Genomic DNA, 16,317 nt, shown 5'->3' with positions numbered 1-16,317 from the left:
TTTAAGAAAACCCTAAGTTCTGAAATCAATTAAAAATGGCGAGTTTGAGGTTCATACCTTGCTGGAAAGAGAGATTTGATGGCAGAATTGAAATCAGCTTTGAAAAAGAGTGAGGTTTGAGCCAAGAACCTATTAAAAAGATTAAGAATTGAAAAATGTGTTCTATCTCCTAAATCTCCAAATCTTTTGGAAGAGAAGAGAAAAAGGAGTTTTGATCCAAAAAGTGTGTTTCTTTTCTTTAAAAAATGTTTTTGTAGCAAAAACGGAAAATTTCTGGGATTTTTAAGTTTACGGGAACTTACCTTTCTTGTCTTGCACATAAGGAAAGTTTAAAACTTACGGAGGATCTTTACAATTTTTACCGGGAATATTTCGGGAAACACCGGGAATCACCAGGTAACGCCAGGTAACACCAGGTAACACCAGGAAACGCCAGGAATCACCAGGTAACACCGGGAAACTTCGAAAAGCAGCGGAAATCCGCGTCGTCACCTCAACGACCAACGGCCGCGGTCAGGAGACGCGCGACCGCGGTGATCGAGGGGTCGGCCGCGGTCAGGAGACGCGCGACCGCGGTGATCGAGGGGTCGGCCGCGGTCACATTCACGGTGCCGCGGTCGATGCTTCCTTGGCCGCGGGTCGGTCGGTCGCGACCGCGGCTCTTCCTCCTGCGGCCTTTGTCCAATCTTCTCGTCTTTGCCGGGCCGAGCAGCTAAAAACCTACCTTTTTTTCTTAGTTTTTCTAATTTTATTATTTTTTGTGTTTTTTTTTTGTGTTTTTTTTTTTTTATAAAATACCTGAAACTTAAAAGAAAAAGAAAGCATAAATTGTAAAAAGAAAAAGAAAACTAAAAGAAAGAGTACCTAAATGGGTTGCCTCCCATTAAGCGCTTTTGTTTTAAGTCGTTTAGCTCGACGTAAGTATGAGGAATCAGGCTGATTTGAATGGCACTCCATTTGATGTGCCCTTATCACTTCCGGTCACTGGAGGTTTTACTTCTTCCCCTTGAGGAGCCGTCTTCTTACCCTTACTCTTCTTTCGGACTTTAGTATTGTTTGTGTTTTCGATCAGCTCCTAGATTTGGTCCTCACTGGTTTCTGTTGCACCTGGTGGAATGATGATCTTGATCTTTGCAAAAGCTTTCGGCTTCTCCTTTTCTTTCTCTTTTGGCCTGTTTCCTTTGCTTGGAAAATCGTCTAAGATAGTAGGATAGTACCTTTTTCGATCCACATTGAGGAAAACAGCATGCCGGTTTGCGTGATCGATTACTGCTCCTACTGTAGCTAGGAATGGTCTCCCGAAAATGAGTGGTATCTCCTTGTCTTTATCCATCTCCAGGACTTGAAAATCTGCTGGAACAATCTTGTCTCCCACTAGAACTTGTAGATCATGAATCGCCCATTCGGTATCTTTTTGAGATGAATCTCCAAAAATAACCTTAACCGTCGACGTCCTTAAGGTTTTTATGCCCAATTTTTGGGCAAATGTCTTAGACATGATGTTGACATTGGCTCCGGAATCGCACAGGCAGTCTGTAAACTTGATTCCTGATATGAAACATTGGAAAACAAAACGTCCCGGATCATCGGCTTTTGTAAGCCTTTGAAACGGTGATCGTTCAGGTACCTTAAATGGTGGCTGCTTGGGATCGATATCTTTGTACAGTGGTACAAAGATTGGGGTTTCTTCTTTCTTTCCATCGGTTCCGGCCTCTTCTTCGGGCAATGTGGTTATGGCTTTGCAAAACTTCTTAGGGTTATCTTCAACTCTTCCTGGAAGAACTCCACTTTGCCTCTTCATAGAGTCGGCTGTTTGGGCGACTTGCACGTCTAGCTTTTTGACGTGTGAAGATAAAGATTCAAACTTACTGTTCAGATCATTGTACATGCAGTCAACTTTCACGTTCACGTCTTTAGATGCTTTTCCGTTCGTCATAACGAGCTGCTGGATGGACTGTTCAAGTCTACCGATTTGTGAAGCTAGCTGGTTCGTCGTGACTCCCTGCTGTTGTACAAATTGATTGTTAAAACCCGTACCTTGGTAGTTATATGGTACTATTCCTCTGAAGTTTCCACCTTGAAACTTGTTTTGGAAGGATTTCTGCTGAGGTGGGTAGTACTGATCTTGAGGATTCTCCACATTTGGATTGCGGTAAGAGAGATTGTTGTAATTTGCATTCCGGAAGTTGTTGTTGTTACTATTGTTGGAGCGATTTTGATATGGCACCAGTGCTCCTACATAGTTCACATCTTCTTCTTGAAAGGCTTGATTAATGTGATCGATATCACTAGGTCCTTCATCTTCTGCGCCATTGTTGGTCTCACAAGCATGGATTGGGCGATTGTTGCTCTTCAGAAGCTGGCTCACCATGTTATTCAACTCGGTTATCTCCCTGTTGTCTGTTCTGGCTTGCTTCATCGATCGATCATATTCGGGACAATCATTGCTATTGGCTTGAGCCAAATTTTCGATGAGGGCTCTTCCTTGGGCTATCGTCTTTTGTCCAAAATCTCCATTGCTAGCTGTATCAAGTGAAAGTTTGTATTTTGGTTGCAAATCTCGGTAAAATGTGCTCAGCAGGCTTGATCCATGAAATCCATGGTGAGGGCAATCACGTTCATACTTCTTAAAACGCTCCCAGGCTTCATAGAAAGATTCAGTTGGCCCTTGTTGAAAGTTTGAGATCTTTATTCTCAACTGATTCGGCCTTGACTTAGTGTAGAAGTGGTTCAGGAAAGCAGTTCTACATTCTTCCCAATTAGTAATTGATCCTGCAGGCAAAGATTTCAACCAACGGTGCGCTTTATCTGCTAATGAAAAAGGGAACAACTTACACTTTAAATAGTCTGGTGGAACTTGATTTGTTCTCATCATGCTGCAAATTTCTTCAAAGAGCTCAATATGGTCCATTGGATGCTCAGAAGGAACTCCATGGAATTGGTTTTGCTTCACCAATGAGATGATTTGAGGCTTTGACTTCAAACTCATTCCGGTTCGGAAATGGAACTTGAATTGCAGATCAGTTCTGAAAATTTTGAGTAGGTGCATCAAAATCAGCTATGCGATGGTTCCTGGCTTGTCTTCGGTGTTGATTTGCTGGCGGAACAGGGCGGTTAACGCGTCCATTCGGCTGCACTCCTTGGTGGTCACCATCGGCTGCATTGATGGGTGTTTCAAGGTCTTCACGTTCTTCTCTCTTGCGGTTCTAGTGGTTTCTTGGAGGAACCTCATCCTCCTCTTCATTCTGTCGAGCATGATCACTTCCTCTGTGATCATTCTCTTCGTTTTCTCTATGTTCGGACCCGTCTTGGTCCATATTCAAAGTTCGATTAATAGGATCTCCAGGCTGGTCGTCGTTGGCCATTCCTTGCGTTCGTCTAAGTCTTCGAAGTTCTCTTTCGTGTCTGTCTATCTCGTCTAGAATTGGAATATCTCCTGCAAGTCTACGCCTGGTATTCATGCAATTCAGAGAAAAACAAAAGAAGGAAAAGATAATTCAGAAAAACTTTAAGAAAGAACTAGAGATCAGGTGTCTAGAACAGAAGTTAAAACAAGAAAAATAGCAAAAGGCAGCGAAACAAATCCCCGGCAACGGCGCCAAAAATTTGATGTCGTGTCAACTGCGTGAGGGAACAAGTTTTACCCTTAACGAAACAAATGAAAGCCGCAATGCACAGCTAATCAGTTGTAGTATTTAGGGATCGAATCCACAGAGATTTGTGTGCCTGGTATTCTTCTACGGTTTTTAACTTTATGTCTAGACAAGATTGGTTTTTTAAGGTTGGTTGTTTGTCATGAATTAAACTAAAACAAGAGAAAGCAAATAAATCTATCCTAGAAAGAAAATATAGAAATCGAATGAAAAGCTAATAAAGCAAGTAAAATATCGAACTAAGGGAATTGAAATGCAGGTTTTAAGTAAGCAAATAAAATCGATGGAATTGTAAACTATGGCTAAAAACGCTGAGCTTTTGGGAACTCTAAGGGATCATAATCGGTTTTAACACTAAGGTAGATAGATTGGGATTGACGGATATCGATATATAGGGGTTCTAGAGCTAGAGTACGGCGGTATGACTACGTCACTGTCGTGATCATAACCAACTGTTTCTCGCAACCATGACCAGTAGGTTTCCACTCTGGCCCTGGAAAGGAGAGAACGCAAGAGCTGCACAAGACTCGTCAATACTCACGATCTCGCCGCATGTAGGTTTCCACTCCTACGGAAAAATCGCATGTTTCATTGTAGGGCTGATACTTAATGAAAACTTTCGCAACACTAACTATCTAGATCAGATACTAGGTGATCAATCAAGCATACATGCAATAAGAACAAGAATAAACAGAGAACAGGTCAAAATCCCAGATCTATAAACCTAGATGTCTTAATCGATTATGAGAGCCCCTATCGGAAACCCTAAGCCCAACTCGGGATCTACTCAGACATGGCTGAGGTCGACATCATCATCGGTTTTAATAAAAGTAATGAAAAACAGTAAAGAAAAGAGATGAAGAAAGCTTCTCTATTGAAGAACTCGGACTTGAAACAATCTTCTAAAAAAATCGCATAAAAACGGCTGAAGAAAAAGGGTTTTTGTAAAGTATGAATTGTTCTCTCAAAACGACCTAAATGACATGTATTTATAGTCTCCAATACTCCATGGTCTCTAGGGTTCCGGAATCGAGGCTGAGAGTGACTTTGGGCTTCAGATATATGGGCTTTAGTTCGGAGCTTGATGGCCGCGGTCGGGAGTGACGTGACCGCGGGGATTGGCTGGTTGGCCGCGGTCGGGAAGCTTCTGACCGCGGGAAATAGGTTGTTGGCCGCGGTCGCGTGACTTCCTGGTCGTCTTCGAGTGGCTCCGGGGCTAATGGAATATCTTGAGATCCAACCGTTGGAATGTCTCCAAACTAAGTGCATTTGAAAGCTGGTTGATTCTTCTATAAGTTTTCCAATTTTGAGGGTGATCAGACGGTGAGAAGGTCTTCGTCTCTCTATGAGAGTTCTGACGGTCTGCATTTATCCAAAAGAGTCTTTTTGTTCCATTTTGTGGCTCTTTATCCCAAATTACCTGAAAAGTCTTTTAAAATCCGGAAACATAGAAATCCTTTGAAAACCTTTGAAAATGGAGTAAAAACACCTGTAAAAGATATTAAAGTGATCCATAAAAATGGTCAAAATCCGGTGTTATCACACAACGTCGTGGATCTGCTGAAACAGGAGAATTCGGAGCTCAAAGCGGTCAAGGCTGAGCTGATGGAGGCGCAAACTTTACTGTCTCGGGAATTCAAGAAGGATAAGGAACGACTACAAGGTTTGGTAGCTCGCTGGAGAGATCGGGTAAGGAGCGTCCATGCTAAAGCTTGCGAACGCTTGGAAAATGTCATTCGAAGCTTTGATGACGCTGATCGGGTTCGTAAGCCTTACTTGGTGGTAAACCAACTTACCGGAGTTCTCGGATTTATCAAAAAGCTGAAGAACAAAGGTTTGTATGAGTTATCCCCCGAGATGGTGGTCGAGCTGGAAGCGAAACACGCAGCAACGCTGAAGGAATTCCATTCTTTTGAAGCATACGTCCTTACCGAAGAGGACAAGCGAATGTCGCCGCTTCCAGAAGACGGCAAGAAGGCTCCAGCTGATAACCTTATTGAGGGGCAAGATCAAGCAAGGGGTGAGCAGTTCGGCTCAAACGAAGATATGCTCGACGCAGTTCAAACTGCTGTTTCGAAGACTATCTAGTCTATTTATGTTTCTTTTTCTCTGAATCGAACTCAATTGCCCTTCAATGGGCAATTTTATATGTTTTTTTTTGTGATACTTTTTTCGTTTTCGAACCCTTGGTGGGTTTTTATGTTTTGAACTTATTTTCCTTTCGGAAGGTTTTTAATATCGTCTTAATTATTCCGCTTTGAATATCTTCGCACTTTTTTTTTTCTTGAGAAATTTTCTAAGTAATAGATCGGCACTTTGGTTCGAACGTAGTTTTATTTTTTGGTAGCGAGTTGCGTTAACTCAGCTTATATGTGCCAAGTGTTGAGAACTTGGCTTATGGTGCGAATCTGAGGAATTCGGCTTAGGGTGCAAGCATTTGAGCTCGGCCTAGGGAACCCAAGCGAGTCGTATTGTACTGGAAGAGTGAGTTTGATCGAACTCTTGTAAACACACGATACGAGCTCAAGATTTTCTAAGTTGAACCTAAGTGTGCGAGATGGGCTCGGCTTATTGTTCTTGGTGACTTAGAATTTTTAATGCGGGACTGGCCCCGACTTTATAGTGTGGAGTTTACCACAGCACCATGTGTGTGTTAGCAAGATGGATCTCGGTTTTTTAGTTTTGCATTCTGTGGAATGCTATCGAACAACTGGCCAGGAAGTCGATGTTGGTAAAGTAAGAGTTCGGTATCTCGCGAGTATCGAACTAAAACTTAGACGTCTTTGATTAATAAAATTTTATTTATGTTATAGCTGGACTCGGTAACGAGCTGCCTACGTACCCTTTAAAGGGATCAAGCCATTCGTAGTTCTAAGTACAAAGGGTATTCTCTCCGAACTAAGTAGTTTGGAAGCTTTTTTTTTTTTTTTTGAAGGATAACGATCTAGTAGTAGTATCGTTTAAGATGCATTGAGTTCCAGGATCTCGGGATCGGGGTTCTGTCGAGCTTCATAAGTTGATAAACGCCGGGTTTAACGATTTTCATAACTTGATATGGTCCTTCCCAGTTCGCACCGAGTTTTCCATCATTCTTTTCTTCAGTGTTCTGGTACACTTTGCGAAGTACGAGATCGCCATCTTCGAAGTGACAGCCATTAACCTTTTTGTTGTAGTAACGAGCTGCCAATTGTTGGTAGTTTTGTATCCTGAGTAACGCTCGTTCGCGGTGTTCTTCGACTAAGTCAATTGTGTCGAGCATCATGTCTTTGTTCACGTCAGACTGCTGAGTGAGCATAGTTCGACAAATACTAGAAACGTGGAGTTCGACCGGACACATAGCGTACCGTACGCGAGAAAGAAAGGTGATTGACCGGTAGAACGTTGTGGCGTAGTTCGGTGAGACCATAAGACGCCGTCGAGTTCGTCCGCCGACGTTTCCTTAGCCGTATCGAGTCGCTTTTTCAGACCATCGATAATGGTTTTGTTTGTGGCTTTGGCTTGCCCGTTTCCTTGCGGGTACCTTGGTGTGGAGAAACTTAAGCGGATTTTCCACTTGGCGCAGAAGTCGACCAACTTCGGTTTATCGGGCTATGTCTGGCTCAAGAACTTGCTCGGCCCAATTTTCCTGGTACGATTCTTTTATAAATTGGGTTTAATTCGTGCTGATTTTGATTTGTACCGGAGAAAACTGGGAGTGCGGTTTTTACCTCCAACAATAACATAAGACCAATTTGTAGGTTAAATATTCATGTAAAATTTACACTGTTTTTTTTTATGATATTTCTCATTTAGCGAAAACAAATATTTTGAATAGTTGCAGAATAGCGTTTTATGGAATTAGACCTATAGACGTAAAGAACGGGTTTAAACTTTTCAAATTCTGGAATAGTCATAATTTGAAGAATAGAATCCTTAGATTTTTCTCCTAATGGTAAACCCCAAAATCAAGTTTTAGGCAATTTTTGGGAATATCATACAAACTGTATGGTGTTAGGTGTAGTGATTACTTGAAATGAAACCTTTTATAAAAAGAAAGATCTCGGAAATTCTCATAACTCCTTGGGTCGAAGTCGAACCGCTAAGTCACATACACATAACTAAGTTTTGGGTTCACTTTGTTTGATGTATAGGTGGTGTTGTTATTTGATAATACTGAGAATGAGTTGTATAATTGTGTATTAATCATGATGAGTTTGAAATGCACATTAGTGTGATAAGTATGACGAGTTTAAGAAGAAATAAATTGAGCATATAACTATTTTGACTGATAATTATAATATTTTGACGTTATTAAATTTATTTCCACATATATAGTTTCAGCCTTTCAGGCATAAGACTTATAATAAACGAAATGATAATTAATTAACCGTCCACTTGTAAACACATATTTCCGTAAACTAAAAAAAAAAAAAAAAGAAGACAAAAAGAAAAAGCATCAAAGATTAGAAATTGAAGGCACCAACAGTAAAGCCTCTTTATGTCCCCTTCTCTTTTTGACGCATCACTCAGCCTGAAGTTGTACCTGTACTCCACATACAAAAGTTTCAATGACCGTGAATACAATAGTGTTTCTATTTATTATTTAGGAAAATCAAAAGTCCCATTTATTACCAAAGTAGACAAACCATTGATATAATAATAAACTAACAATTAATTTGTTGTTATTATTTTTCTTTTTGCTAAATATTGGTGTTTTTTCTTTGAATCTGAAGAAAAATAATAGAATTAGGATTGGTGTGATGGATTGCTCCGCCCCATTTGAAACAAATTCTTTTTTAATCAATGATGTTTTAAATCCAATTCATTTTTTCTTTTGACCTTGATTTAAGCATTTAAAACCGGTTATGATTTTGGCTCACAAACAAGGTGAATTAACCTCTGGAAATTACATAGTCTATCCGTTTGGTAAAAAGTTTTGACTAACAAAAACTAGTGGATAAGAAAATAAGAAAACTTTGGTTGTAAGATGAAAGCTCGGTTTCATGCAGGCCAACATGTTCAAGACAAGGTTGGTCCGGCACAAATATTTTCATATCTACCATAAAAATTTCCAATCAAGTCGATATGTTTTATGGTTTTAAGATAGTTTATAAAGAAATGAAAGGAAGAGAAAATTAAGGTAAAAGATGAAATAATTGACCTTAGGTTTGAGGATGCCATACTTCTTAAACTGTTCCCTCAAGACTTTATTGTATATAAAAGCAGCTCCTCTGAATTGCGGCAAAACCAACCATGCCACAAACACTAGCTTTGCCGAGTACCATATCGGTATCCTATATATATTTTCAATATTATTTCCATCTTTTTATTACTATTATCATAAAAACAAATTTGACAAAACAAAACATGATTTATTGTTACCACTCTAGCAGAGATTGAAGGATGAGTTCTGTGAGGGTAAGGAAAGAGTAGATTATCCAATAAGCAAGCCATTGCTCATCATCCACTTTTGATGGGCTCTCTATTGCTATCACCGACGCATATCTTTACCAATAAACTAAGTTAAATCTTCAAAATAAAACCAATCAAAATGTATAGAAGAAGCAATAGGAAATTACTTACAAAGGATAAAGCAGCATTACCACAGGCCTGCATATTGTCATAAACAGGAAACAAAACAAGAAATCACACTGTTATTTTAATAAAAAATGTTAATTCTTGAATTTAGTTTTTATCAGAAAATTTGTAGGATATATATATATATATATTTATATAGAGAAAATAACACGAAAAAAAATCAAAGAAATACCCAGCGATGGAATGCAGAGCAGAGAGGAGAGTCCATAATTTAGTCATATTAAGATGAAGACAACAAATCCAAACCAATGAAAGGAAGAAGTAAAGAGAAGTTTCGAAGCTCTTTTGTTTTAATGAAACAACACGACCAGAGATAAAAGAATATCAACAAAGATCTTCTTATTTATATTAGTGTCTAAGACATTAAAACGGTTTAACACATTTTGGTTCAACACATGGTTCGAATCGGGACAATTGATTTTGTTAGTTTTGATACCAAACCGATGAAATTCGATTTCTTTTCAAAGTAATCGTATACACACGTGTATTTGGTACGGTAAGACAGACGTTTATGGATTGGTTTGCGTGGGTTTACTTTGCATGATTATAACAATATACCGGCTACGTGGGGGTAAATAGATAGATAAGTATCGGATTCTAACTTGCGCGTGTCCGACATGGCACCGGCCAATAGAGGCCATATGTCGGTAGATTCTCTTTATTGTGATTTTCCATGCTTTCCTACGACTTAATTGTCATTAACTATTTATAAAAATAGTTTACTACTCAATTATTTAAATAACTAGTGTATAAATGTGGCATGAATGTCTAATCTATATTATCTATATCGACATTTAATATATATTTTAAAGCAAAATACTTTATATTATTATGTTGATTCAAAAATTTTATTTTTGGAGATCAAGTAGCTCGAAATCAAAGCATTTACATAGAAAAAAAAAACAGTACATATTTTTTTATAAGGCAATCGGACATCGTAACGCGAGAAATAAAAGATATAGAGAAATTATGAAGAATGAAGCATGCATGAATTTTTTTTTATCAAGTTTCAAAGCCAAGACATGCCACTCTTCTTCATCTTCGGTTTAAAAATTCATTGACATGCATCCAAAGTGAAATACAGCTCTGATGGCCCATAAAAGTGTGTTGAATTCAGCATGGAGAGGAAACAATACCAGATCTTTAGCTAAATAACCGAAGAATCGTTAACTGTCTTCCATCCTAATAACTATACCATCTCCACTGACGCTCACTCGGCCCAAGTTGTAACCATTTGATATCATGGTTATGTAGGGTAAGGGGGGGGGGGGTTTGCTTTAGAGGTGGTATGTTGTAAAATATCTTGTGATGATATCTCTTTATCATTCAAATTTTTGTCATTATTTGATTGCAAATGGTACTATAATATCTAAAGAAAGATGGGTATATGATGTGATTCTGGAAAGCAATAGAAACTTGGAGTTGGAGAGCAAGTAGCTGAGGAACTAGTAGCTGATCAAGAAGATGCTTTAATTGTTCCAAGCGGCCCAATAACTTGATCAAAGAGTAAGAAGCTTAAGCAAACCATTAGAGCTATCATCAAAGGTCTTCACCTGATTCAAGAGGGAAAGGAGCTGATCATAAGCACACTGATTGTGATCCAAGTCTAAAACGGCTAAGTGGGCTTGAGATTCAGGCTTGTACTCTTTTTTCCCTATCTCAAGTTTTGTCCAATTGGGTTTTCTTGAGATAAGTTTATAATGAGGCAAAAATGGATTTCTAATTCGCCTAAGTCCACAAAGCCTTAAGTCTAAGCTGTGCCGAACAAGAGGAGCGTCTAAATCAAATTCAAACATGCCAGCTTGTGTTTTGTTTATTTCCGAGATGTGTTTAATGTTTGCCAGACTCATCTCTTCTTTCTTTCTTCTTTATATTATCTTTTAATTCTTTGTATCAAACCATCTTATCTTTTATTCTCAAACTCTTTTCAAAGAATAAGATCGTGTTTGCTGGTGTGTTATATCCATCAAACAACTTGAATCAACTTTGTATGTGTCATATCACTTAGGAGATTTAAGCCGGCGTATCAAGAGTCTTCCACAACTCTTGTGTGTGTCCATTCACTTCCCCATCCCTTGATTCAATCTTTGTTTGATTGCAAGGCCTATCTCTTTCGTTTCCAGTCATTAGAGTGTCGATCAAGGGCATATCATTACCAGGATCACATCAAGTGGTATCAGAGCACCATTCTAATCACTGGATCGTCGAGTACCAGGTTGTGTCGATTCATATCTGATTTTTCTTTCTGTTTTAATCATCATATTGATTAAAGGAAAACTATAAACTTCATTACAACCGCGTTTTATGATCACTTTTGTTAGATCCATTGAGTAATCACTTGTTTACATCACTAGACATATAGATCGAACTGTTCTGTGCTATAAACTGACTGATAATTTCATATTTGCATCAGTTTTGATTTGTCTTTTCAATTTCCTTCACCGATCTGTTCTCTAAGTACTTAAAGTGACTATTAAGATTCTGTGTGGATCACGAATAGTCATCATCAACAGAACCGATAGCTAGTGATCTTTGCTTGTGTTCTGATTTCAGGAAAACATGACAGAAGAAGAAGAAACCAGTCAACAGCGAGACAACAAGCTTCTGATGGAGGCCATGACCACAAAGATGAAAGAACAGATGGCTGCTCAGTTTGAGTTGTTTGAACAAGAGATGCAGCAACAATCAGATGCGAAAACCGATAGAGAAACAAGGAGAAGGAACCATGTGCAATCCTCTGAGAGAACCAGAGAACAACTTAGACCACCGAGAGATGATGCGTCTGAAGCATATTACAGCTGAGATAGTAGTTTTTCCAGAAGTCATCATCGACGCCAAAGACAAACCAGAGAAGAGCCTATACCTCTCCAAGACAATTTTGGTGGAATCAAACTATGAATCCCTTCATTTCATGGCAAAAATGATCTCGACGCTTACCTAGAGTGGGAAAAGAAGATCGAATTACTCTTTAACTGCCGACATTACACCAAGATCAATAGAGTAAGGGTCGCGGCTACTGAATTCTACGACTATGCCTTAAGCTGGTGGGATCAGTTGGTTACTTTTAGTAGAAGAAATAGAGAATACCCTATATAGATTTGGCAAGAGATGAAAACTATTATGAGGAAGATATTTTTGCAGAGCCATTATCATAGGGAGTTGCATCAAAAGATCCAATGGCTTATTCAAGGCAATCGATCTGTTGAAGAGTAGTACCAAGAGATGGAAACCCTTATGCTGAGAGCTGATATTACTGAGGATAGAGAAGCCACAATGTCAAGATTCCTAGGAGGGCTAAACCGAGATATACAAGACCAACTTGAGATGCAGCATTATGTGGAGATTGAGGAAATGTTGCATAAGGCAATTCTTATTGAACAGCAACTCAAGAGGAAACCTGTGACAAATCCAAGTTATGAAGATGTTTCTACAACTTCTAGACCAAGTTATCAGAAGGAGGAAAAGCCAAACTCGTACCAAAGAGAAGGAAATCAGCTTGCGTTACCAAGACCTGAGACAAAACCCTATGTGTCTCAACCAGACATCAAAGGCAAAACCGAAGCATCCACAAGCCATGCCAGAGATGCCAAGTGCTTTAAGTGCCAAGGCCGAGGTCATTACGCCAATGAGTGCTCCAACAAAAGAGTCATGGTTCTAAGGGATAATGGAGATATTGAATCTGAAGAGGAAGGATCAGAACCTGAACCCATGACCGAGTATGAGGAGATGCCGGCTCAAGGATCTTTGTTAGTTGCTAGAAGATATTTAAGCGTTCAATCAAAGACTGAAGAGCATGAACAAAGAGAGAATCTATTCCACACTCGGTGTCTTGTTCAAGGAAAAGTGTGTAGTCTTATCATTGATGGGGGGTAGCTGTACTAATGTTTCGAGTGAAGCTATGGTAAAGAAGCTGGGGTTGAATGTCAAGAAGCACCCGAAGCCTTATAAGCTTCAATGGCTTAATGAGAGTGGTGAATTAAAAGTGAACAGCCAAGTCTCAGTCTCTATAACCATTGGCCGATATGAAGATGAAATACTTTGTGACGTGTTGCCTATGGAGGCTAGACATATCTTTTTTGGCCGACCATGGCAATCTGATAGGAGGGCAATACCTGATGGGTTTACTAATAAACACTCTTTTGTTTTTAATGGCATGAAAACTACTCTGATCCCTTTAACACCTCAAGAAGTTTACAAGGATCAACTTAAACTCAAACAGAAGGAGATATCCTCAACAACCATCAAACTTCTTCTAAAAAGCTGGTGATGTTGCTAGAGCCTTGATATCCAAGCAACCGGTCTTATTGTTCGTTTTAAAGGAATCACTTGCTAGTATACTAACATTACACCGGTGCTACCGAATGAATTGACTGATCTTTTGCAGGCTTACAAAGATGTATTCCCTGAGGATAATCCCAAAGAGTTACCACCGATTAGAGGTATTGAGCATCAGATAGATTTCATTGTCGGAGCCTCTTTACCTAACCGACCTTCCTATAGAACCAATCCGGTGGAAACTAAGGAGCTGCAAAGACAGATGAATGAGCTCATGGAGAAAGGCAATATCAGAGAGAGTATGAGCCCTTGTGCCGTGCCGGTGTTACTTGTGCGAAAAAAGATGGAAGCTGGCGCATTTTTGTTGATTGCCGAGCAATTAACAACATAACGGTTAGGTATAGGCATCTAATTCCTAGATTAGATGACATGTTAGATGAACTGCATGGGTCTAGCATATTTTCTAAGATAGATCTCAAAAATGGATATCACCAAATTAGGATGAAAGAAGGAGATGAGTGGAAAACCGCTTTTAAGACTAAACACGGCCTATACGAATGGTTAGTCATGCCTTTTGGCTTGACAAATGCACCTAGCACCTTTATGAGACTAATGAATCATGTTCTTAGGACATTTATAGGTGTGTTTGTGGTCGTTTACTTTGATGACATATTGGTCTATAGTAAGAGTCTAAGTGACCACATTTTGCATTTGAAATCTGTCTTAGATGTGCTTAGGAAGGAGAAACTGTATGCCAATCTTAAAAAATGCACATTCTATACAGATAACCAGGTGTTGTTAGGCTTTGTAAGCGCAGATAGAATCAAAGTCGACGAAGAGAAGGTGAAGGCAATCAAAGAATGGACAAGTCATAAAACCGTGAATGAGGTGAGAAGTTTTCACGGTTTAGCCGTGTTTTATAGAAGATTTGCGAACGACTTTAGCACTATCGCTGCTCCACTCACCGAAATCATCAAAAAAGAAGTTGGTTTCAAGTGGGAACAAGCACAAGAGGAGGCATTCCAGACTTTAGGATAAGCTAACTAACACTCCCCTCTTAGTTCTTCCTGATTTCCTTAAAACCTTTGAAATTAAATGTGATGCCTCTGGAATAGGTATTGGTGCTGTTTTGATGCAGGACAGGAAGCCCATTGCATTATTTAGTGAGAAACTCGGAGGCGCCACACTCAACTATCCCACATATGACAAGGAACTATATGCATTGGTCTGAGCCCTACAAACATGGCAACACTATCTCTGGCCTAAGGAGTTTGTTATACATACGGACCATGAATCTCTTAAGCAATTAAAAGGACAACATAAGCTCAACAAGAGACACGCAAGGTGGGTAGAGTTCATAGAGATATTCCCATATGTGATCAAGTACAAACAAGGTAAAGACAATGTAGTTGCCGATGCATTGTCTCGGAGGTATGCCTTGATCTCTACTCTTGATGCTAAGCTTATAGGATTTGAGCAACTCAAACACTTATATGAATCTGACTCCGACTTTGGAGAGAAATACCAGTCTTGTGAAAAGTTTGCTAAAGATCAATACTTTAGGCAAGATGGTTTTCTTTTCTATGATAACCGTTTATGCATCCCTAATTGTTCTATCCGAGATCTTTTAGTCAGGGAAGCTCACGGAGGAGGTCTTATGGGTCACTTTGGTATTACCAAGACTTTAGAAGTGATGCAGGATCACTTTTAGTGGCCGCACATGAAGAGAGATGTGAAGAGAATCTGTGAGAGATGTGCAACTTGTAAACAGGCTAAGTCTAAGGTTAAGCCCCATGATTTGTACTCTCCTTTACCTATTCCTTCTCATTGGGTTGAAATCTATATGGACTTCATGCTTGGTTTGCCTAGGACTAAAACAGGAAAAGATTTCATATTCGTTGTTGTGGATTGATTTTGAAAGATGGCTCATTTCATTGCATGTAATAAGACAGATGATGCATCTCATGTAGCTAAATTGTTCTTCAAAGAAGTAATTCGTTTACATGGCATGCCTAGAACCATTGTTTCTGATCGTGATACTAAGTTTCTTAGTTATTTTTGGAAAAAATTATGGTCTAAACTAGGAACTAAGCTTCTGTTCTCTACTATATGTCATCCACAAACTGATGGGTAAACTGAAGTAGTCAATAGAACTCTGTCCACTTTACTGCGTGCATTAGTTATGGGAAGAATGTTTGCCTTATGTTGAATTCACATATAATCATTCGATACATACGGCTTCTAAGTTTTCCCCATTTGAGATTGTTTATGACTCTTATCCTATATCCCGTCTGGATCTAACTCCCATTCCTTTGAGTGAAAGATCTAGCCTTGATGGACATAAGAAAGCTGAGTTAGTAAAACAGATCCATGAGAAAGCCAAGAAAAATATAGAGGAAAAGACTAAGCTCTATGTTGAACAAGCCAACAAGAAACGGCGAGAGATGATCTTTGATGTTGGTGATCAAGTCTGGGTTTACCTAAGGAAAGAAAGATTCCGAGCCGAAAGGAGATCTAAGCTTATGCCGAGGGTTGATGGTCCATTCAAGATCACAAAGAAGATTCATAACAACGCTTATCAACTTGATCTCCAAGGTAAGTATAACATCAGTCCTAGTTTCAATGTTTCTGATCTTGTTCCTTTTTGTGCAGATGATCCAGATTTGAGATCAAATCTTTTTCAAGAAGAAGGGGATGATGTGATTCTGGAAAGCAATAGAAACTTGGAGCTGGAACTAGAAGATGGAGAGCAAGTAGCTGAGGAACTAATAGCTGATCAAGAAGATGATTTAGTTGTTCCAAGCGGCCCAAT

The 16,317-nt window shown here is 39.3% G+C and overlaps 1 protein-coding gene and 1 non-coding gene across 2 annotated transcripts; one reads left to right on the top strand and one right to left on the bottom strand.

Annotated features, from left to right (window-relative positions):
* Positions 1 to 2,594: 2,594 nt before the first annotated feature.
* LOC112086914 lies at positions 2,595 to 2,700 on the top strand. The gene has a single exon (XR_002899768.1). It is a non-coding gene; the product is annotated as a small nucleolar RNA R71 (small nucleolar RNA).
* Positions 2,701 to 7,974: 5,274 nt separating this feature from the next.
* Positions 7,975 to 9,539, bottom strand: LOC18018015 (HVA22-like protein e). Its single transcript, XM_006402010.2, has 5 exons — positions 9,403 to 9,539; positions 9,216 to 9,242; positions 9,015 to 9,137; positions 8,794 to 8,926; positions 7,975 to 8,175 (listed from the first exon to the last, which is right to left on the bottom strand). The coding sequence occupies exons 1-5, from the start codon at positions 9,447 to 9,449 to the stop codon at positions 8,155 to 8,157; spliced, it is 351 nt and encodes a 116-aa protein (XP_006402073.1). The 5' UTR covers positions 9,450 to 9,539; the 3' UTR covers positions 7,975 to 8,154.
* Positions 9,540 to 16,317: the final 6,778 nt, after the last annotated feature.

Source organism: Eutrema salsugineum, unplaced genomic scaffold (assembly GCF_000478725.1).
Source record: "Eutrema salsugineum unplaced genomic scaffold, Eutsalg1_0 scaffold_2, whole genome shotgun sequence".
NCBI lineage: Eukaryota > Viridiplantae > Streptophyta > Magnoliopsida > Brassicales > Brassicaceae > Eutrema > Eutrema salsugineum.
Note: the sequence above shows the minus strand (reverse complement) of the source record. Positions and strands in the feature narration are given on the sequence as shown.

Bases quoted from the DNA above. Each gene is read 5' to 3' on its own strand.
- LOC18018015 (XM_006402010.2), bottom strand. From the start codon at position 9,449: ATGACTAAATTATGGACTCTCCTCTCTGCTCTGCATTCCATCGCTGG. The intron at 9,243-9,402 runs GTATTTCTTTGA...GACAATATGCAG, and splicing joins GCTCTGCATTCCATCGCTGG to GCCTGTGGTAATGCTGCTTT. The intron at 8,176-8,793 runs GTCAATTATTTC...TGTGGAGTACAG, and splicing joins ATGGCATCCTCAAACCTAAG to GTACAACTTCAGGCTGAGTG.